The 23,728-nt window shown below is 42.8% G+C and overlaps 1 protein-coding gene across 1 annotated transcript in view; it reads right to left on the reverse strand.

Moving 5' to 3' along the window:
- Positions 1-12,458: 12,458 nt before the first annotated feature.
- LOC119427375 (nardilysin) overlaps positions 12,459-23,728 on the reverse strand; it is a 52,214-nt gene continuing 40,944 nt past the window's right edge. The window contains exons 26-32 of the mRNA XM_037694979.1: positions 21,185-21,232; positions 21,029-21,081; positions 18,637-18,720; positions 18,333-18,423; positions 18,029-18,145; positions 12,759-12,848; positions 12,459-12,674 (exon numbers count right to left, since the gene is read on the reverse strand). Coding sequence (XP_037550907.1) covers positions 12,459-12,674; positions 12,759-12,848; positions 18,029-18,145; positions 18,333-18,423; positions 18,637-18,720; positions 21,029-21,081; positions 21,185-21,232 — 699 coding nt within the window. The remainder of the gene's footprint in view (positions 12,675-12,758; positions 12,849-18,028; positions 18,146-18,332; positions 18,424-18,636; positions 18,721-21,028; positions 21,082-21,184; positions 21,233-23,728) is intronic.

Raw genomic sequence — 23,728 nt, forward strand, 5'->3', positions numbered from 1 at the left:
AACCTCACTGACCTACAGAACCTCACTGACCTACAGAACCTCACTGATGTACACAAGACGAGGTGAGTGAACAAGGCCAGGTTGATTCTGGCAGATCCTGATCATCCAGTCCATGGTGAGTGCAGGTTGCTTCCATCTGGATGCAGGTATCTGCTGCCCAGATGTACTTGTAGAACAAAAAGACTGAAACACTCATTCATCCCTGTAGAGATCAGGCTTCTTAGTGAACACTGATGATTTATATTATTTTAACGCCTCAGTGTCTTGTGTAATCTGATGTTTTATGTGTCTACTGACTGTGAAACAAACTGACCCTTGGGGATAATAAAGTTTCTTGAACTTGAAGTTGAGATTGTGGATAATCCAGACGTTAATGCGTTTAAAGTGTGATTAAGAGCAGTCTGAGTGGGACTGACTCAGATGAGAATTATTAGACCCAAACATCTAATTTGTGAGAATTCACAGCACAATTGGGTGAAAAGTTTAGGTTTTATAGCTCAATAATATGCCAAATGCTCAGTTTTAAGTCGATTATTGACTAGAAAGTCGTTTCATGGGTGGCTGTGAGATATTCGTCTCTCCATCAGTTGTAGAGTTAAACGGCTGGAGCTGATTCAAAGTGACATTTCCAGCAGGAGGCTGCTGCTGTTCAGACACTTCAGTCCAAAACGCTCACATTTCAAGTGGAAGCTGCCGCTCTCATCAGAGAACGGCCTCTTGCCTATAAATGTACGGTTGCATCAGCTGCCAAGTTTCTGTTTGTGCCCATTTTCAAATGAAAAGTGGGGATTGCCTTGAAAATATTTGTCTGGCTGACATTTATTAAAATAAAAACACAAAATAACTAATGAAAATCAGTTGTTTTTGAATGTGGGTTCAACAGATTTATTCTAAAAACAAACAAATAAAAGTGGCTTTGCTAAAACTAAGTCTACTTTAAACAATTGCTACTAATTCTACAAAATATATTCTTCAACCTTTTGAGTCATTAAATTATTTCTGTAGCTCTGAGTCTTCTGCACCTGTCCACAGGTGTTTTGTTCCACTCCTGATCAACAAGCTGTCTCAGGTTTGAAGGGTTTCTCCAGATGTTTCAGCTCTTTCCACAGATGTTCAACAGGATGTGGATCAGGGCTCAGAAGGCCAGTTCAGAACAATCTGATGCTTTGTTCTGATCCACTCCTGACTGTTTCTAGCTGTGTGTGTTTTGGACCATTCTCCTGCCGGAGGACCCATGAGCTGTGATGGAGACCAAGCTTCCTAAAACTGAGCAGCCCGTGTTGCTGCAGGATGACTTGATAGTCTTGAGATTTCATCATATGCTGCACAGATTCAAGACACCCTGCATCAGAGGAAACAACGCAGGTCCAGAACAGAACCGAGACTCCTCCACGTTTCTCTGAAGGTACTGGCTTCTATGCTTTGGTTCTTTTTTTAGGGCTGATGGGACTTGTTACTAAAAAGCAGTTTTGTCTCATCTGTCCAGAGGACACTGTCCCACTGTGGCTCAAACAGATCTGACACTGAGGTGCCTTGACCTTGAAGTTCACCTCTAATCTCTTTGGAGGTCGTTTGGGCTCTTTGGTTTCTATTCCTATTATCAGTCTCTTCAGTTTGTCGTCAGTTTTCTTCCTGAGGCCACGTCCAGAGGTTGTCTACAGTCCTGTAGACCTTAAACTGAAACATTGACTTCTCTCTTTCGCTCTTGACGAAGACGGTCACTCTCTCCCTCCTTCTTGCTTTTTTGCTCTCTCATCCTGTCAACCTCAGAGCCTCTCTTTACACATCTTACAAATCTAAAATTATTATGGATTTGGTCAGCTGGTCTCTCAACACAACTGATTTTTTTTTTTTCCACCAGACGACATGGTGCTGGAGAGCCCTCCTGCCCTGAACAGACCCACGCAGCTGGATATGTCAATGATTCTGGGGAGAGTGGAAGATGTTGTGTCTATGTGTGCTATCTGTAGAGGACACGGAAGATGTGTACATTATTGGATTTATGATAAAAGGGTTTCTGCTTTTTGGAATCGGCGGATACCTTGGATATGGACAAATTAGGAGACGTTGGTCACAGTTTCAGCCGTGGTAAAGCTGCCAACCTTATGTGAAGGATTAATTTTTGACTTGAGCTCTCAGACGAACTCTGCTTGACGAACTCATCCACAAGCTTGACGCAATTTCTGACAATCGTAGGCTACTTGTGGCTCCTGGAACTCTCTGGCATGAAGGTTTCAATCTTGAAGAAAGCTAATCAAGCACGGACTGGGTGGAATGTCCACTAATCTGGCTGCTTGGATTCGCCACTGAGTGTACCAGCAGAACTTGAAGGAAAACAGAAATCAGAGTCTGGCAGAGCAAAAAATTGTTGTGTATCTGAATTTGACCTCCCCGCTGGCCTTGGACTTCTCTCGAATTGCTCCTGGAGGATGCGTAAACTAAGAAGCCCCCTCCCCTGAGGACATCTGTGGCCTTATCAGAACCATGATGCTGATAGACACTGTACCATCTTATCAGAACTTTGGAACTTTCTGGAGTGGTCATGGATAACTCCCCACCTTTGTTGTCCCCTATGCATAAATGTATATGTCTTATGTCTATTTATGCTGCTTGTTGTGGTGAGTAGTGCTGTAGTACTCGACACTGGTCTTGGTCTTGAGACCGGTCTCACTCACACGCAGTTCTGTATCAACAGAACAATACAGACAACAGCATGTAACGTCGCAAACGTGGGTGAAAGTAAGCCGGTCCGGTACTGCGTACCACTAAAAGATTCTGCGCCAGCACTTTGGGTCAGAATAGATTTGCTAGCAACAAGCAGTCTAAAACACGACTTTGTTAATAAAAAGCTTTTTCTCAGTTCAAATTGTTTCTGAACTGTTCGTGTTGGAGCCTCAGTTCTCGACCACAGTGAAGTTAGTTTTACGTTGGACGTTGGAGCTCTGTGGCTTCAGCGGTGTGTTCCTCTCGTTCGATCCGAAGCAGGCAGTCTGATGTCAGTCAGCTGTGCTCAGTCTGCCCCTCCTCCGAGGTGTAATGGTTCACTTAGGGACCGTCAACAAATTACTGAACCAAACACTCTTCAGAAACAAAAGTTAATATATTTTACATGATTTGACCCAGGGGCAGCACGGTGGTGCAACTGGTAGAGCTGCTGCCTCTCAGCGAGCAGGTCCTTGGTTCAAACCCCGGTCCAGGGGCCTTTCTGGGTGGAGTTTGCATGTTCTTTCCGTGCATGCGTGGGTTTTCTCCGGGTGCTCTGGTTTCCTCCCACAGACTAAAAACATGCATGTTAGGCTGATTGGTAACTCTAAATTGTCCCTAGGTGTGAATGAGAGAGTGAATGGTTGTTTGTCTCGTTTGTCTCTATGTGTCCCTGTGATGGACTGGAGACCTGTCCAGGGTGTACCCCGCCCCTCGCACAGTGATTGCTGGACATGGGCACCAGCGACCCCCGTGACCCAAAATGGAATAAACGGGTAAAGATAATGGATGGATGGATGATTTGACCCACTGACACAAAACTAATGTTAAACTACTCTAACAGACATGACACACAAGACACCATCATTTATTTCTCACTTTAAAGCATTTTCTAACTAGTTATTGAGCAAAAACCATGTTTTTTGTAAAAGTAAATAATGTAAAATTAGAAAATGCTTTAAAATGAGAAATAAATCAGGGTGCCTCATCTGTCAAGTCTAGTAGAGTAGTTTATTATAAGTTTTTTGTCAATGGGTCACATGACATGAAAATTATTGTGCAAAAACCACTGAATGTCTGATTTCTTTATGCAGCTTTGAACATTTATTAAAGCTGATACATTCATTCAAAAGCAAACAAAGTTGCAGTATGTAACGTTTATTAAAAAACATTTTTATAAAAGTTAAATATGTTTCTTACATATTTGTTAAAACGGTCACCACGTCGTGAGAGATAATCTGTGAAAAGACTGAGCTCCAAGACTTGATGTCTTGGTATCGACTTGGTCTCGGTACACTCTGGTCTTGGTCTCGAGTTAGGCGGTCTTGACTACAACACTAGTTCTGAGGTCGTGTCTGATCTCCTCTTTCCTCGTGTTGTCCCTGACCTAAAACGGTGGCGCCGCTCAAGTGGCTGCAGCTTAGTCTCCCCATGCACGTCTCTGTTTTGTTAATGCACTTTGGTAACAGTTCCTGTTTTAAATGCGTTATAAAAATACATTTTACTTGACTTAAACTTGTGAGACAACTCTCACTTTATCTTTGTGGTCCATGTTTGAAGTGGTACACACTATGACACCAAACAGCTCAGTGACTGATTTCACCTGTGATGCTGCTCAGAGGACACTGACACGCCCTCATGGTCCAGTTAGTTTCAGTCTTTTCTAGAGTACCATCCTTTATCATCCAGGCCAGTTTCATTAGTTTTATACAAATTTCATTCTTTGACGTTCCTACTGCAACTACAGCTGTGGACAGACGTCTACAACTCATCAAGCAACGACCATAATTATGGGTTATATGAGATTTCATCTGCACGGTTGCCTTTCTTTAAGTGTAATCTTGATCCCGTTAGCGACTCATCTGTGCAGGGTTTCTCCGCCTCGGTCGCTCTGGCTCAGTAAAGGGCTGATGGAGGCGGTGGGGAGCTCTAAGATTACTGCTCAAATTGAATGAAGGAGTCGACACATTACACCAGCTCAGATGATACACCCCAGAGCACTGATTCATTTAGAACCAGCACAATATTCACACATATGACTGGTGTTAACCTGGCCGCCCCTCCCTCCTTGACACCATCTTTACCACTTTTCAGCCCTTTCTGTCTCCGCCGCTCCTCACAGCTCCTGCCTCATGACTCCTGTTCATTACAGCCTTGGCAGGGTTTCCTCACATCAAATTAGAAAGCCAACAGGAATGACAGCGCAGCAGTGAAAAGTTTACGGGGGGAGAGAAACCAAGAGCATACACGTGCACGTGCGTGTGCACGCTAAACAAACCTAATCCAATCTTCGCTGATTCATGAGCAAAGCTTGTCTGCATGCATTTGGGATCCACTTCCCTTTAGCGTATGCGCTGGGTTTAGGAGATGGAAGGTAAAGAGACAGAATGGTTTGTGACAGGAGAGCAGAGCACGAACTCCGAAGTCACAACGCTTCACAACGCACAGCCGCCAGTGCACGTGCTCCACAACCAGTGACACATGCCTCAGAGGCTGGGTGGTGACATCTTTCATCCAAAGTGCTCAGGCTCTGCTGCTCGCTCGTGTAAAACACAAACAAGCTGCTGGATAACAAAACATGCAGACATCTACTGTAATGATCAGCTTTTCTAATTCAAATGTTCTTTTTTATTCATTTCTGAACAATTCTCCCATTTTGTGTTGGCTCACTTCAAAGGTGACAGGAAAGGAAGTCCACCCATGGTCCTGCAGCAGGCAGAACCTCAGCAGCTCAGCGTTTGATCAGCCTCATGGAGGTCCATGCTTCTTCTTTGAGGTTTGAAGTCATTAGTTTCTGCTCTGCGTTCCCAGCACAGCATTTCACCCAGGTCGAGGACTGGACCATTCCAGCACTGCGATTGTTTTATTTTTAGGCCATTCTGTTGTAGATTTGCTGCTGTGTCTGGGTTCATTGTTCCATGACCCTGTTTGGTCCGAGCTTCAGCCATCGTCAGGTATAAGGACTTTATATACGGCGTTTGGGTTTGATTGAACACAGCTGTGCATTATGGGTAAACGTCTTTAATTTGGTCTCATCCGGCCGTGTTCCAACGTTTTAATTCAGAGTACATGTACAAGCACTTTGAATACTTTCCAATGAGTACTGGTAGTTCATGAGTTAGTACTTAAACATGAATGACTTTAAAAACACTTTTCTTTGATCAAGTCACCACCAGTCTGTTCACTTAAGACCACCTGCGTTTAGTTTAAAATATCTTTTAACTCTGGACATTTTTCATTTTTTATCTTTGGTTATTTGCAAAGTGGAAGATGAACTGTCGTCACCAGGTATAAAAGTGGTATTGATCTGGAGTACTGGGGTGTTTTTATGAGCACAAGTACTTGAGGCTGAAATATTGGTATCAGGACACAGCTGGTCTCATCTGTCTTATGTCCCTGAAGTGCTGTAGTTCATTCAGACGAAACTTTACAAAACAAAGGTTGTGCTGCCATGTTGTTTTTTTTTAGTTCTCCTGTCATGAAGCAGCTCAGTCGGAGATGAAGCCGTTTTTAATTTTACAATAAATATATTGTAATTGCACAGTCTGACCTTCGGGTGAGACTGCACAGCTGTCCTAAATATTTTACACTCATGAAAAATCTCTCACATAATTTGGAAATGACCTTTAACCCTTATTAGTGGGCTTAACAGTTACTTCTGATTGGTCATTGCTGATGCCTTTCCATCTTGTTATCTTCACACCTGTATGCTCTAGTGCAGGGCTATTCAACTAAACTGCTCAGTGGACCACAGTTACTGAAATCCAAGAGCTCAGGGGCTGGACATCCAGCAGTTACTGTCATTAATTTTGTTTGTTTTACAGTAAAAAATTTAGTTTTATTTAAAAATGAACTGAGCTCACCCGGGCCTGATTTGGCTCACGGGCTGCCAGTTGAACATCCCTGCCCTAACATGTCACTTAGCAGCACCTGGCTGCCATTTTGCCTTTAACGCCTCTGAAAGCCGCAAGAATAAACGTAGTTTCCACAGCTTTTCCATTTAGTTTTCATTTTTGTAAAGTTAATAGCAATAAAACCAACGCAGACATGTTCCTGCTTTTAGTATTTTATATCTCTTTGTATTGTAGCTGTTTTTGTTTCGTATTTTTAACATCATTTCTTCCATTTATTTTTCAATTTACTGTATATGATTTTTTACTGTTGTCATCACTCTTTGTTGAAATCAGGTCTCTCTTGTAACCGAGTCCTCGAGGCTCAATGAGACTAACTGTGTAAATAAAGGTTGAATTGAAAATAATAATCTGCTGTGCACTTTTGTTTTCTTATGGTTAAGTCTGAACATTTTGATCACTCAATAAAGGCCGGATCATTTTTATTATGCTCTGATAAACCCCAGAATTAAAAGGAAGTGGGACTTTATTTTTTCTGGAACTGTGAGGGAGCCAAAGCGTGTTTGATAAACTGACTGCTTGGTCACTGGAGTCAAAGTTTAAAATAATATTTTCTGCAGATTTAAAGGTCAAATAGCTTTTAATGATTTTTTAAGTATCTAGCCAAGTGCCTTCAGTAACCTCCTCGATTGAGAGATGAAGCATCTTTCATGGGAAACCTTGCAGGTGAGTGACTGAAGAGTAAAAAGATTGAAGTGTTATTCAAAGCTGTTTTTGATTTGTGGCAGAGTTCAGCAGGAACATATCAGCAGAAGGTTTTCTGAGAGCAACACACAGCTCTTTGGTGTCTGTTTATAATAATTTAGCTCCTTTCTCCCTCTCATCAAAGCTGCAGTAGCTCAGGTCTGGTGAAATGTAGGACAAGTAACCCATATCCTGTAGTCTCCAGGGAGGCTGATCCATCAGGGAGGCGCAGCTCAGACCACAATAAGCTGAAAGATAATTAGGTCTGTTTGTCATCAGCTCTGTGGGGCTTTGCTGCATCCAGATGCTCAGAATCCGTCAAATGATTTCCTGACTGCGTCAGCACGAAGAACGGCATTGAAACCTTTCCCAAAGGTACACCTGACTTCATTTTCACTGGGCTTCATTCTTCGGCACGTTTTGTATTATTACCAAGGGAGACGCGCTCGCATCAGTCAGCGCTGTTAGCATGTTCTAGATCAGGTTTTAATTACATTCATCGGAGCAGAGTCCAGCTACAAACCTGATGCTGTTTCCAGGTTTAGAGTAACTAAATAAGGACGAGCGCGCTGCATGAACAGGACTCCCTGCAGGGATCAGCCAACTCTTTAGTTGAAATCGATCCATTTTAAGGTTGTAAAGTTTGACTCTGAGCTAAATTCAACAATTTTCTGCTTCACCAACTTTTGATTGTGCTGCTCCCAGATTTCTATTCTAGTGTGCATTCACAAAAGCTGAAGGCTAACGTAGAGCTAGCATCAAACCACTTCAGGCCTTTAAAGTGTCTCATCAACATATTTCATCACATCATCTCAAATTCATGTGATAGGAGTATTACATATTTTATAGTGATGAATGTGTGGTGTACTGAGAGCAAACAAGCTTAACAATTGTTAACATTTTGTTATAATTACAAAGTACTATTAACTTAATTTATGTTGCTCATTGTTTGACAGCGTTTAAATAAACGATTAATATATTTTACTCAACTTCTCTACTTGTTTTTAATCTGTTGTAACCACATTTTAGCATACGGAGTAAACAATTGCTTTATTGTTTTGTTTTTATCAAAATAAAATATCTTGGTAGTACTTATTTAAGCTTTCTAAATTCTTGAATATTAATATACTTTTATACATACAGTGAGGAAAACGAGTATTTGATGCTGATTTTGTAAGTTTTGCCACCGACAAAACAATAGAGAGGTCTGTATCTTTTATTGTAGCTACACTTCAACTGTGAGAGACAGAATCTAAGATAAAAATCCAGAAAATCACATTTTATTTTTTTTAATGATTTTGGCCAACAACCTCCTTCCTTCAGTAAGAGCACTGAAGATGGGTCAAGGCGGACAATGACCCCAAACACACAGCCAGGGCAACTAAAGCGTGGACCCATAAGAAGCATTTCAAGGTCCTGGAGTGGCTTAGCCAGTCTCCAGACCTGAACCCAATAGAAAGTCTTTGGAGGGAGCTGAAACTCAATGTTACCCAGTGACAACCCCGAAATCTGAAAGATCTGTATGGAGTGGGCCAAAATCCCTGCTGCAGTGCGTGCAAACTTGGTGAAGAACTACAGGAAACGTTTGACCTCTGTAACTGCAAAGAAAGGTTTCTGTACCAAATATTAAGTTCTGTTTTTCTGTTGTGTCAAATACTTATTTTCTCCACCGTAAGTACTAATATTAATTGATACTCTATCAGAAATAAAACAAGAGTAATGCATATGTCGTCATATCCACCCGTCAACAAATTAATATACAACCACTATCCACCTTATTCCTTGGCCTCACACTGTAGAATCCATGAATCCGGCATCTCTTCTCTGGTGGCTTATTGTAGTCCAGACACAAAGTAGGATGCAGGCTTTTATCTGTCGGCCGTTGAGCTAACATACAGCATTTAGGGTGGTCTCTTCAAGTTCACATTTTTCAGCCACATTCTTCTTAATTCCTCATCTGTAGGTAGGAGATGGAAACCATACCTCTTTTCACAGCAACGTTCCAACATCACATGTCAACGCTCAAATATTACCTCAACTACAGCTCCAAATCCCAAATGAGTTGTAAAGGAGGCGCCGTGGATGCATCTCTGTCTACCTGGTGGAGGTGCTCGAGTGACTGCCGAGATCCTGGAACTGGCAGGAAATGTGGCTCATGACAAGAAGACTAGAATCATCCCTGGACACCTGCAGTTGTCTGTATGCAATGATGAGGAGCTCAACAAGCTGCTGCGAGGAGTGACCATCACTCAGGGAGGAGATCTGCTCAATATTCAGGTGGTCCTGCTGCCCAGGAGGACCGAGAGGCCTGCTGGGTCCGGGTGGACGAATCAACATCTGCAACCAGTTTCTTAAGCTTCGCTGTGGGACGGACTGCTGCGTAAGATTCTTCTTGCCCACAGCCATCAGCATCTAGAACAACTCTTAATGAAACCAGGATTATGAGTTACATCATTTAATTTCCATTTGGGATTAATAAAGTATTTTGAATTAGAATTTTTGTTTTGGTAGTTCCAAACTCTGTTGTTGTAGCCACTGATTTAGTTTGGTCTGGTTGTTCTGCAGCCATGAACACAACAGGTACCTGAACTCAGCACGGCTATTTTAGCAAATAAACTTTATGGTTGTTAAATAAATGTAAATGAACAAAACAAAAACAGAGTTTTATCTGCTAAACTGAATGTAAATTACTTTCAAATAAGCTGCGGTACATGCTCCACTACCATAGTTAATCAATGCTTACTGCTACTTCCTGTCTGACAGGAAGTTGTACCCATAATCATTTATATAGTAGAGCCCCCAGGAATAAGGTAGATAGCAATGGCCCAATTATCTTAAGGCAATATGAATTTTGAGCAACATTTTTTGTTTTATAAATCATGACCTTGGAATGACGCAAAAAACATTTACAGGCTGTTTTTTGTATAACTTTTCATGGTTTTGTGGCCACATGACATTTATCACAACACCAACACTAGATCCTCATCCCCAAGACGCATCTGAGATCTGTGTCCACTGCAGATCAACCTTGAACCTTTGTATGTCCAAAGACACAATGCATTATTAAAATGTCTTGTTAAGCCTTAGTGTGCCAACATTAAGCAAAATCATTTTTTGAAACCTGTGACCTTGACTTGTGACTTTGATATTAATGTTCTGGAGAGGAGGGTCCGTCGGATAGTCGAACCTCAGATTCAGGAGGAGCAGTGTGGCTTTCGTCCTGGTCGTGGAACACTGGACCAGCTCTACACTCTCAGCAAGGTCCTGGAGGGTGCGTGGGAGTTTGCCCAACCAGTCTACATGTGCTTTGTGGACTTGAAGAAGGCGTTCAACCGTGTCCCTCGGGGAACCCTGTGGGGGGTATTCCGGGAGTATGGGCTACCAGGCCCTTTGATACGGGCTGTTAGGTCCCTGTATGATTGGTGTCAGAGCCTGGTCCGCATTGCCGGCAGTAAGTCGGGCTTGTTCTGGTGAGAGTTGGACTCCGCCAAGGTTGCCCTTTGTCAAGATTCTGTTCATAACTTTTATGGACAGAATTTCTAGGCACAGCCAAGGAGTTGAGGGGATCTATTTTGGTGGCCTTAGGATCGCGTCTCTGTTTTTTGCAGATGATGTGGTCCTGTTGGCTTCATCAGGTCGTGATCTACAGCTTTCGCTGGAGTGGTCTGAAGCCAAGTGTGATGCGGCCGGGATGAGAATCAGTTCCTCCAAATCCGAGGCCATGGTTTTGAGCCGGAAAAGGGTAGAGTGCCCTCTCTGGGTCAGGGAGGAGGTCCTGCCCCAAGTGGAGGAGTTTAAGTATCTCGGGGTCTTGCACACGAATGAGGGAAAAATGGAACCTGAGATCGATAGGCGGATAGGTGCAGCATTGGCAGTGAAGTGGGCGCTGTACAGGTCTGTCGTGGTGAAGAGAGAGAGGAGTCAAAAGGCAAAGCTCTCAATTTACTGGTCGATCTACGTTCCTACCCTCATCTATGGTCATGAGCTTTGGGTTGTGACCGAAAGAACGAGATCACGGATACAAGCGGCTGAAATGAGTTTTCTCCGCAAGGTGTCTGGGCTCTCCCTTAGAGACAGGGTGAGAAGCTCGATCATCCGGGAGGGACTCAGAGTAGAGCCACTGCTTCTCCATGTCGAGTGGAGCCAGATGACGTGGCTCAGGCATCTGGTTAGGATGCCTCCTGAACGCCTCCCTGGTGAGGTGTTCCGGACACGTCCCACTGGGAGGAGACCCAGAGGAAGACCCAGGACACGCTGGAGGGACTAGGTTTCTCGGCTGTCCTGGGAACGCCTTGGGATTCCACTGGAGGAGCTGGACAAAGTGGCTGGGGAGAGGGAAGTCTGGGCCTCTCTACTTAAGCTGCTACCCCCGCGACCCGACCCCGGATAAGCGGACAAAAATGGATGGATGGATGGACATTAATGTTGGGGTGATAAGATTATGTGGCATGATGTCTGTTGGTGTACAAATGTGTATCAAGTTTCGTCGAATTATCATTAGTGGATCAGACGTTATGGCCCGGACAAGCAAATACCTCATTTTAACTTTAACCTTGATTTGTGACCTTGACCTTGGAACTGGCGTGATGAAAAGTATATGTGACACTGATGCATGTGGATTAAGTTTTGATAAATTGATGCAACTTTTTCCTAACTTTGTGCAAAATTAAGTTAAAAAAAAAACCCAAACCAAATACCGGTAAGTCTAGTTCAAAACAAGTTTTATCTAAAATTTTAGTGCTTTTTAAAATTATCCTTTCATAATAAAAGCCTTTTTTATGACTCCATTGCAACTGTAAGCTGAATTCATCTCAGTGTTTTGTTTGAGTCATTTCACTGTGAATTTGACTAATGTATCTTGCATTAATTGAGTCAAATAATGATTTATTGTTTTTGTGTAGCAGCACAGAATAAACTCAACAGAGTCGCTCAGTCCAACACGTCTGAAAACTCAAAATATTAAGTTTGCTTCAGCGTTTCGGTCACTCGCCATTTCCTCGGACTCTGAGAGCATAACAGACTCATTCAGTTCAAATAAAACCCACTCATCACTTGCAGTGAGGCTAAAAGCTGCTCAACTCAGGAGAAAAAAGCAACTCATGAGTCCACAAGCTCAGGGAGAGGCGGAGCTCGGCCACCTGCGTGTCACTTTGAACACGCTTATTTCAGTATCTTGTGGTAAGGGAAGAGAGGCAAGCCCTCAGTGAAAGCAGGAATGTCCATGATGGCGACAGCGCCCGCCATCTTGGTTGAGACAGGAAGGAAGGTGAGCTTGGACACCTCTCCGTAGGTTGAACCACATAAATCGTCTCCTTGGCCTCCTCCATTTTTACCGTCTCCGTTCTCGTCCTTCTCTTCAGCACCGAAGCCCACGACCTGTTAGGAGACGGGGTGGAATTTATAAACCAGGACTGAATCTAAAACTCCTCTGCTGAACATGAAGGGGATGGTGCAGCTTACATGCACGCTGAGTCTGCAGCTGTTTTCACCACAGTGTCCCTGGAACCAGGAGACGAGCTCGGCTCGGGTCATCTGCTTCAGAGCCTCGATCTGCACACACACAGGAAACAACTAAACCAAAGCTTCATGTTCTAACTGTGTCGTTTAAAGAAGCAGATAAGAAGTGACGAGTTGTATTTGTGTCTACTAAGCACTTATTTAGTAGAAAACATCAAATAAGATCACTTGTTACACTCTGTTTACTTAAAAAAAGCTTACAAATTCAAATCTGAAGTTCCAATAAATAAAAGTCAAAAAGTCACAAGTCTCTAAAAATAAACCTAATTATTTAACTTTGTACTTCGCTTTTCAACACCCTAATAGATTTTATTCTATTTCGCCATCATTTTAAATGTTTCAGACCATTTCTAACAGAAAATAAGAAGTTTGAACTCTGAAAAATTGATCACAGCTGGAATCATAGCTCAGAAAGCGAGCATGCACACACTATTAAAATTGTTTAATAAATATGTATAGCAAAGTCTTGATAAGTTCGCTAGATGGCACTAAAGTTTTAGGAATCCTGAACAGATGGAGTAAAAGAACCAGAGTTGTGGGTTCAAGCTGCTCCAATCCAGGTTTCACCTGTTCAGGACTCCCTGCTGCTGCTTCTTTCTCCTACATCACGTGTCAAACTCAAGGCCTGAGGGCCAAATATGGCCCTTGTACACATATTATCTGGCCCTCAAGATGTTTTAAATGCAAGATTTTTTTTTAATCACCTCCAATTTTGCTTTACAAACTGAGCCTACTTTATTTAGTGCAGACCTCTTATGGCCAACTTCCAAGTTCCCCCAAATATATTTTTCAGTAATCTTTGGTTTTGATGTTGAAAGAGCGACAGAGAACATCAAATGAGATTAATCAAACTCTTGTTGAGGAAAAAGAAGTCAGGTATCTGACTGGGGTTAATGCATTGACTGAAACTGACCCTTAGTTTGAACCACATGTTTAATTTTGGTCCCTTTATGTTAGAGTTGGACACACCTGTAGCCTTCGTGAGGACCGGTGAACTTATGGTGTTCATGTTGGCAGCTCTTTGTTTTATAAGTCACTGTGTGAAAAACAGTTCAGCCTCTTTCTGTTCACTGAAAACTGGTTCACTATAAGGGCTTGATATGAGCCAATAACTTCCAAGAATAATGTTAAAAGCTAGCATTTACTTGTCTAAAGCTTCTGATACTGTAGATCATGACATCTTTTGCCATAAGCTCTCTGATACTGGTTTCTCAGAGCACACTACCGGTAGGTTTTCTAATTACCTTATCTCTCAGGCTGAAAGAAATGTGTTCAACACAATGGTACTTCTTCCAGTTATTTAACGGTCAATAATGGTGTACCACAAGGCTCAGTCTTAGGACCCACCCTCTTCACAATCAAGTAATGTATGTCAAAACATTTCCTGATGTATCCTTACATTTCTATGCCGACGACAGTTTATTGCAAAGCCAACACAGTTGCTAAGGTTTTCCAGCTTCTACAGTCAGCATTCGACATCATCCAGTCAGATTTGTTCTATCTCATACTGGTGTTAAATGCTGATAAAACCAAAGGGATGTCGTTTTCAAACGGAAAGTTGGTACCAGCAGTTCTTCCTCCTATCTTATCTATGAATGATGTTCCTATTGAGTTTGTGGATTCTAACAAATACTTGGGAATCTTGGTCGATGCACATCTCTCTTTTAAGCCTCATGTTGAAAACTTGGTAAAAAAAATTGAAATTAAAATTGGGTTTCTTTTTCAGAAACTGACTCTGACTGTCTAACTCTGAATGCTAGGAAACAACTTGTAACTGTGACTTTCCTTCTGATCATTGATTACGGTGACATTATTTATATGAACGCTTCATCCAGCTCCTTACAGATGTTGGACTCTGTCTATCATGGTGCGCCAAGATTCATAACTGGCTGTAACTACTATAAACCACTGCACCCCGTATTCACTGGTTAACTGGTCATCATTAACTTCATGCAGACTCTCCCACTGGTACATTTTCATCTTTAATTCACTTCTTGGTCTGCTGCCTTCATACATCTCCTCCTACATGTCTTTGCGTGAGTGCAGCTACAGCGTGCACTCCCAGAACATTGTTACCTGCAGTGTTCCCTCAGTGAGGACTGAACTTGGCAAAAGGGCCTTCTCCTACTCCGCTCCTGTTTCCTGGAATATCTTACAAAAAGATCTGAAGCTCTCAACCTTGACCTTTCTAAGAGATTTTAAATAATTGTTAAGTTCAACGCAAAAATCAATGAAGTCACGTTCTGTCATGATCAGGGGGTGGTTGAGACCCAAATGCAAGCAGGACTCCAACGAGGTCACAAAAAAGGTGTTTTAATCACAAAAAGGCAACAATAACAAATAATGCTGCCGGGGCAGCGATACTACTTACATTCGTAGGAAATACATGAAATACCAGGGCACTAGGAGACGACCGTGAAGATGCAGCTTAAGCACCTAATGCTCCCCTGCCTGAGATGCAGGAGAGCACAGTATATAAAGGGGAGTCTCTAATTAAACCCAATACGCAACACCTGAGAGTCATTAACTATCTGCACAGAGCAGGGCAGGTGCAGATCCCTTCAGTATCCCCTCTCTAATGAACAGCTCCTGACGTTCTAACATACCCCAACCCAACTTGGGTGGGTGGCGGGGGAAAAAACTAAAGGTTGGAGGGCACCAAAACAAACAATCTAGGAGCAGCCCTGAATATATGTACAAAAGGAGTTCAGGTGGGCGTCCCCGAGACCATCCAGACCACAGGTCAAGTTCAGGTGGGCGGCCTGGAAACCGTCCATTGCCAGGGCAGAGTTCTGGAGCAGACTTGTAGGCCAAAGGGGCTGCAAATGATGTTGAGACTGCAGCCGTCGGTGTAGGAATCACAGGGGCGGCAGATGTGATGACCAAAGAAGGAGCGGCGGCAGCTGACACGGTGACCACCAGAGGAGCGGCAGCTGCTGCTGACGAAGGAACCACAGAAGGAGCGGCAGTGGCTGACGTGGTGACCACAGAAGTGGCAACAGCGGCGGAGGCAGGATCCTGAAGAGGAGCAGCAGCGGCCAACGTGGTGACCTCAGGAGCGGAAGCAGCGGCGGAGGCAGGATCCACAAGAGGAGCAGCAGCGGCCGACGCGGTGACCTCAGGAGCGGCAGCAGCGGCGGAGGCAGGATCCAGAACAGGAGCAGCAGCGGCCGACGCGGTGACCTCAGAAGCGGCAGCAGCGGCGGGAGCAGGAACCAGAGGAGGAGAACAAGTGGCTGACGCGGTGACCTCAGGAGTGGCAGCAGTGGCAGCTGGCACAGGAGTCACTGGAGATGTAGGAGTAGCCGGCGACAGAGGAACAACTGAGGACGTGGGGCCCTCCAGGGGCGTGGACTCATCAGGGACTGCAGGAGCTTTAAAAACTACAGAGACTGCGGTAGGCCTGGAAGCAACCCCAGGGGCTGCAGCAGTGAAGGCCACTGGTGGCGGAGCAGGAAGTTCAGTGGGTTCAACCTTATCTGAGTGCACGTGAACCTCCGGAGGGTCAATCTCAGCCTTCTTCCTCTAGGTATAGGCAAGGATCTCCCAGTCAGCGGGCAAACGAAAGAAATGAGGACAGCATGTCCAGGTTCTCAGTATTTCATCAAAGAGGTACCTCCTGGTACTGACCCTGTCTGTAGGAGTAGCACGGAGAAGGATTACTATACCACGAAAGTGTGGAAGAGTCAGCTGATCCTCCAATGGTGGTAAACCAGGGGCCAGGTTCGTCATCTCAGGAGCAGGAAACCTTGAGGGCGTGGAAACCGTCATGGAGTGTGCCAAGTAAGAGCGAGGCGATCTCCTGTCCCACTCTCTTTTCTCTCGATGCACAGTCCTTTCTGTGTTATTTGAAAAACACTCAAAAAGGTGGGTCTCTTAGGGTGCATTCACACCAGCCCTGTTTAGTCCGCTTTAATCGAACTCTAGCTCGTTTTCCTAGAAAGTCCGGTTCGTTTAGGGACGTGTGAACGCGCCATCGAACTCTGTCACGGAACAAAAAGGCGAACTCTGGCCCGGGCTAAAACCTAGGTCTTGGTCCGGTAGAAGAGAACTCCAGCGCGGTTCGAGTACAGTGTAAATGTAAACAGACCGGGTCCCGCTCCGCAGGGTAAACAAACACGCATTTCTCTGACCTCATATGGAGCCGTCAGCTGCCTTGTGTGAAAAAACAATATTCTCCATGGTCTTCTGTCTCATCTTCTGCTCATGCTAAGTCCATTTTTGAAAAATGACCAAATATAACTCCTAAAACTGCTAAAACTTGATGCCACTTCCTTTTTGTTTTTATTTACAAAAGAAGAAGACGTGTCTTCAGAGGTTTTTGTGTCGTTTCTTTCAGTAGTTCTTGGTGCAGCGCCCCCACAGGCGAGCGGGAGAATAGGTTGGTTCAACAGGTCGACTTGACTGCACAGTGCAGTGTGAATGCAAACACACCAGCTCAAATGTAAACAAAAGCTCATGAATATTGGTCCCGAACCGAACCGAGTCTACCGGACTATCTGGTGTGAAAACGACCTTAGAGGGGAGCATTCTGTCACGATCGGGGGGTGGTTGAGACCCAAATGCAAGCAGGACTCCAACGAGGTCACAAAAAAGGCGTTTTAATCACAAAAAGGCAACAATAACAAATAATGCTGTCGGGGCAGCGATACTACTTACATTCATAGGAAATACATGAAATACCAGGGCACTAGGAGACGACCATGAAGATGCAGCTTAAGCACCTAATGCTCCCCTGCCTGAGATGCAGGAGAGCACAGTATATAAAGGAGAGTCTCTAATTAAACCCAATACGCAACACCTGAGAGTCATTAACTATCTGCACAGAGCAGGGCAGGTGCAGATCCCTACACGCTCCTGTTGTTAGTTTTCATAATGTAGCTTGTTTTTATTTTGTTTTATATCACTACTTCTTTATTTTATATGCATTTTATGGCTATTTATTGCTGTCTATACCTTATCTGTGGTTATGTTTAAAACAGGCCTCTCTTGAAAATGAGTCCTCGTCACTCAATGAGACTAACGTGTATAAAAAAAAGGTTGAACAAAAAATTTATGTATTTCTGATGTTTTAAAGCACAAGTGAAGTGTAAATGACAGAAACAGAGCAAAGTGTGAAAACTGAGGAAGCTGAACTAATTAAAGAAATGACACCGTGAAGGAGAGGAGACAGAAAGCTGACGGTATTTGATGTGTGAACGTTTTCTTCTCACCTCTCTGTTGAGTCTGTCAAACACGTACTGCTGGGTCGCCACCTCAGTCCAGTTCCTGTCCACCTCCTCCCCCAGGTGTGTGTCCTCGCACTCCTTCAGCTTCACTAGAGCCGTCACCTGCATGAAACACACCATCCGCACCGCGTTGACGCACCATTTGTGTACTCAAGCTGTTTCAAAATGTGCAGTGCAGCACAGTTTAATGTATTTAGTTATACTTTGATTTTAAAACACACCAAGTCGATTTCGAAGTCTAAAAACTTTGCTGCAACTTTTTCTTTGAGGAAATACACAAATAACACACCTGAGTGTTGAAGGCTTCCTCGGTTAAAGTGTTGAGCTTCTCCCCAAATGAAACCAAGAACTCCTCAATCTTTAACTCCACCAGCTCGGTACTGGGAGAGATGGGAGTGAAGAGATATTACAGGCTGCGGGTTGAATTTGATCCTGTTAGTCATTTATCAGTCCCCCTCCTCCCACTTCCACGGCCACGCAGATAAATTGTAGCCGAGGAATGGCTGAGCAGTGAGATACATCATACCTCGGTTTCCAGAAAGTGCTTAAGATGGATCGTTTCCTTAAAGGTTAAAACCGTGTTGCCGACTCACTTGAATTTAGTCGCCTGTGTTTCCACGGTGATGGAGAAACCCAGAACACCGGAGGTGTTTCTGCAGGTGGGGTAGACATGGTAGCTGCAGCAGGAGACACAAAAAACAGCAGCGATGATTAGAGACAAAAGAGACGACCCACTGGAGTCAATTTGCGTTGAAGTTTCCAACAGATGCCGTTTAAAAAGTAAAAGATGAAAAGAGTAGTTATATGTGTGGGTTTAATGATTACCGCTTTCCACATTTTACACAAAAACTAAACCGTCCTCTTCAAGCTCAACACTGGCTAAATGTTTCCCAAATGTACAATAACAGAATAAAACTGAACGTCTATTTCTGCTCATTTTCAAACTGGACAGTAGGGAAGCAACAGAATTCATCCCCTTTGACACGTCTCTGTTCTTCATCCAGCCTGAACGTTCAGGGGTTAATTCGTTTGTTTAGCAGCGGTGACGGTTTTTACTTTTAAACTAAAGCCTCTGAAGGCGAATCAGTTCTGGGCTGTTGCTTTACGTAGGGGTGTCGAACTCGGTTACCAACAGAAGCTGATACATTAACTCAGTGCTTCTCAGTTATTTGCTGTTACACACCCCGCCCCCGCCACTAGGAGACGTAAACATTTTGCGCCCTCCAACACTTCGCCACGACTGTAAATAGTATAATTTGTCTATAAAATTATTACAAGTGCACCTCTGCATAACACTGTATTAACATTACATAAAAAAAGAAAGAAATATAGATCAACTTACAACAAAGATTAACATTATTTTTTAGCCTGTAACAGAAAAGACAAAACAAAGTGCAACAACACCCCCCCCCGCCTAAAAAACCATCCTTATTTAAACTGTAAACATTTTTGACCTTTTGATGCTGAAAATCAAATTAAATATAATCAATAAATAATAATAAATTCAAATTGATCAGCAACATTTTAAGTCAGCAGTGTTGTATAAAACACTTTCACCTACAAAACAAAAATGAATAAAACAAAATCCGCTGGGGGATGATGTGCATGCTCACAAGAGAAGAACCTGACAAGTTGTTTAACGACATAAAATATATTTTGTTAGCAAAGAATAGAGACCTAACATTTGTTAAACATTACCGCTGTATTGAAAAATAAATAAATCAAAATTGTGCTTGGACAAACTCATTGATAAAACTAAAAAAATTTGTCAACGTGAAAGAGGGGGCAGGTGTTGCTCTTGCTTTGAGTTTATACTCTTTGTTGCTGCGTGCTGTGAGTGACAAGCGTCCAGAGATATTTATTTATCGTCTCAGCAACAGAGGGGAGCGACACGGTTCAAGCATGGCTCCCACAACAACAAGGCAGACATATTTGTTCATAACTTTATTATTAGTAAGTCTGAGAGTTGCCGGATACGAGCAAACAGTTGCAAGAACGCACCCTGACACAAAGAGAAAGGTGCAAAAAAAACCCTACTCCCTGTGCAAAAATAGCATGTTCCCCGGGGTCACACACGACCCCCCTGGCATCACCTTGAGGACCCCCAGGGGGGTGCGCCCCACTATTTGAGGACTGCTTTAACTCGAGTCAGATCCTCGATATCTTTTCTCGGTTGCAGGTTCTGTCTCACTTGACCAACAATGTTCAGTCAGGTCATCTGGACGGTTTCTTTTTGTGCCGAGACGTTTCGTTCAACATCCAAAGAACTTCTTCAGACCTGACTGAACATTGTTGGATTTTACACCTGGATTACTGAACATGAAGTCTGGCGTCTCACTTGACGTTCTGTTGCTCTTTCCACATCAGAATCAATAATGACAGAATGATCCAACCTTCTTTCTGGCTTCAGAGTTAACCAGCTGGCAGGAGAAGTCTACATTAAATGATGCATTTATCATTTTATTAAAGAAAAAATAGAAAATATACAATATTTTACATTTAAATGATCATCTTAGGGGGACAAGATTTGCCCCGTGGCTCAAGTTTGACGTTTGCTCTTTGACCCTGTGCTCTGTACCATCCTACTTTCCTCCACTTTCACAGCTTCTGCCTATGGAAACCACTCCCACAGCATGACGCTGCCACCACCATGCTTCACTGTGGGAATGCTGCTGATGAGCGAAGGTAGGTGTGCATTGTCCTCAATGCCAACATGTTCAAATAAATAAAAAAACACCTAGGAGGTGATTACTTTTGAACCCATTGGAGATAAATAGATTTAGTGGATGTAAAAGAAAATGTGTCATATAGAGAAACAGGGAAAAAGAACGAGTGTGTCAGTTAGATGTCTTAAGCTCACACTACGGTCTGAACATATGAACCTAATGGAATAATATAGTGCTTGACACAAAGCTGAACTGACTTGTCATGCACGAGTGGTTTCAAATAAAAGTTGAAAATGTAAATAAGAGGACAGGAACTCACCCCAGAGTCTCTTTAGTTCGGAGGAAATCAAAGCACGGTTCCTCCATGTGCATCTGAAAAACAACAAGGGCTCAGTCAGAGACGGAGGGACGACCGGCTGGCTCACGAGATAAAACAACTTAAAGGAGAATAAAAGCAATACGTCTTAACACTCACCACCAGCAGCTCCATCAGTGTGTGCTCCTTTAATGTCTTTGGCCCCGACTGGAAGAAAAGTAAAAAAAAAACAAAAAAAAACTTAAAGGCCTGGCATGTCTTAAAGAAATGCACATCACTTGCCGCCTTTCAGGCCAGAGTTTTAAAATAACATCATCTTACAATAAAATGTGTGTTAAAGCCATTTCGCTCAAATTCTTTACAACCCTAAATAAAAAAAGGTTGGGATATTGTGTAAAATGTAAATAAAAACAGAATGCAGTAGTCCCTCGCTCTATCACGGTTTTTCAAAACAAGATTGGACATGACACACAATTCGTTGATTGATGGATGAGCCGCACGACTGGCATGGAATTTTTATTTTAAATAAATTATTTTTAATTATTTAGCACCTGCTGCAGCTTTGTGCAGCCCATACTGCTGCAGGATAAACTTCCTGATGCAGCTGATCAGCTGCTCTGTGTGCAAAGCTGAGAAGCGGGCGTGGCCAAGAGCGCTTGCAGGTGCAAAGAGAAGAGGAGGCAGAGCGATGACATCATGACATTCTCTGCTCTTTTAGAGCATTTAGACTTTAGAAACATTGTTTAGAATATTGCAAGTGTGGAAAGGGTGTATATATATATATATATATATATATATATATATATATATATATATAGATATATATATATAGATATATATATATACTAAAATAAACTACTACTTACTACTTGTACTACTATATCTCCTTCGCCATTTGTCACTTACTGCGGGGCTTCAGGGTATGGATCCCCCACGATAAACGAGGGACTACTGTGTAATGATTTGAAAATCTCAATAACCCCGTACTTTATTTGCAATGGAACATAGCAAATATCAAATAACTAAGTTTTTTTTTTAAATTAAGTACATTTTAAACTAAGAAGTTGTACTTAAAAAGCTGAAAGTACATACTATTTTGATGAAAGCAATACGTCTCAAAAAGTTAAGACAGGTCCATGAATACCATCCTGTTGTTTTAACAACAGTCTACTGTTAAAAGAAGCTGAGCTGAGGAGAGCAGGTCCTGGAGGTCCTGGAGGTCCTGGAGGAGAATGCTCTTTAATGGTCCTGAGTCGTCTTTTCTGGACCTTGTGCTTCATAACGCACCAGATGTTTTCAGGTGGTGAGTGGTCTGGGTGCAGGAAGGTCAAAAGCCTATATCAGATACACTAATGCACCTCCATACCATCAGAGAGACAGGCTGTGTCATAATAAAAAAGCTAGATGGTCACCTCTTTTCTTTCAAACAGAGGTTCCACAAATAATTTCAAATTTTGACTTGTCTGACCACAGAACAGTTTTCCACTTGGACTAAATCTACTATAGTTTAAATGGTGTTCACATCTGGCTTCTTCACTGCATGATGGAGCTTCAACCCTCTTTTGTGGATGGTATGCTGGACTGTGATCACAGACAATGATTTGTGGAAGAGCTCCTGAGTCTGTGCAGTGATGTCCAGTGCAGAACCAGACCAGACCAGTGCCACTTGACGCACTGTCACCCTCACGCCATGGGATATTCAGTCTTCACAATTTTCAGTAGAGGAACATTATTCTGAAACTATTCCACTCTATGTAGACAGTTTTTTGCAGACAAGTGAACCTCTGCCCATCTTTATGTCTAAGAAATTCAACCTCTCCTTTTATCTCGGTCCTCTGACTGAGATGTTGTAAATTTCTCTAACTTGGTGCAAAATGCTCCTCCTGCGTCTTCTTGGCATCTTATACTTTAACAGCCTCATGCTGCTCCTGTCCCAACATTTTAAAGATGTGGAGTTGCCATTAAGTTTAACATTACCTTATTTTTTCTAAAAAAATTGTACAATTTCTTGATTAGTATATTCCCATAAGAATAAAATATTGTTGTATGAGATTTAATATTGTTTTTAATGAACCTTTCACAACATCCCAACATTTCCTGGTGACTCGATGACACTTCCTGTATAAATAAAAGTAAAAAAAAAATCTGACCAATGAAATTACCCAACAGCTCACAGTTGACCCAATGTAACAGGGAGGGGATGAGAGAGTAGGAGGGGGGATTACCATGCATGCACAGACCACAGCACTTTTTGCTCTGGAGCAGGACAGCTTGAAGATGGCGATCAATGACTTCCTGGTAAGCTACTGTATTTATTTATTTTTTTAACCAGCTGTGTTAAAGACATTGTTCAGAAAAAAACATTTACTATACTGCATGTATTTGTGTATGTTACGGTACGTAGTTAACTCCCGTGGCTTATATATGGACAATGTTTTTAAATTTTATTTTAAATTTAGTGTGTGCAGCTTATATTCGGATGTGCTCTTCAGACCGGAAATTACGGTACATGTGGCAGCCATCTTGAATGGAGCTAACTTAAAAAAAGATTAGCTGTAGATGTACACCAATGATTACTTTCAGGTCTAAGAGATATTTTGCTAGTATGACGAACAAACACATTCACGCAGACACAAGAAAAAACATTATTGCCCTTCTGCTTTAAAGGGGTGAGTGATAAACAGGAAAGCATGAACTGAATAT

The sequence above is a fragment of the Nematolebias whitei genome, chromosome 21 (assembly GCF_014905685.2).
Source record: "Nematolebias whitei isolate Nwh7 chromosome 21, NemWhi1, whole genome shotgun sequence".
Taxonomy (NCBI): Eukaryota; Metazoa; Chordata; class Actinopteri; order Cyprinodontiformes; family Rivulidae; genus Nematolebias; species Nematolebias whitei.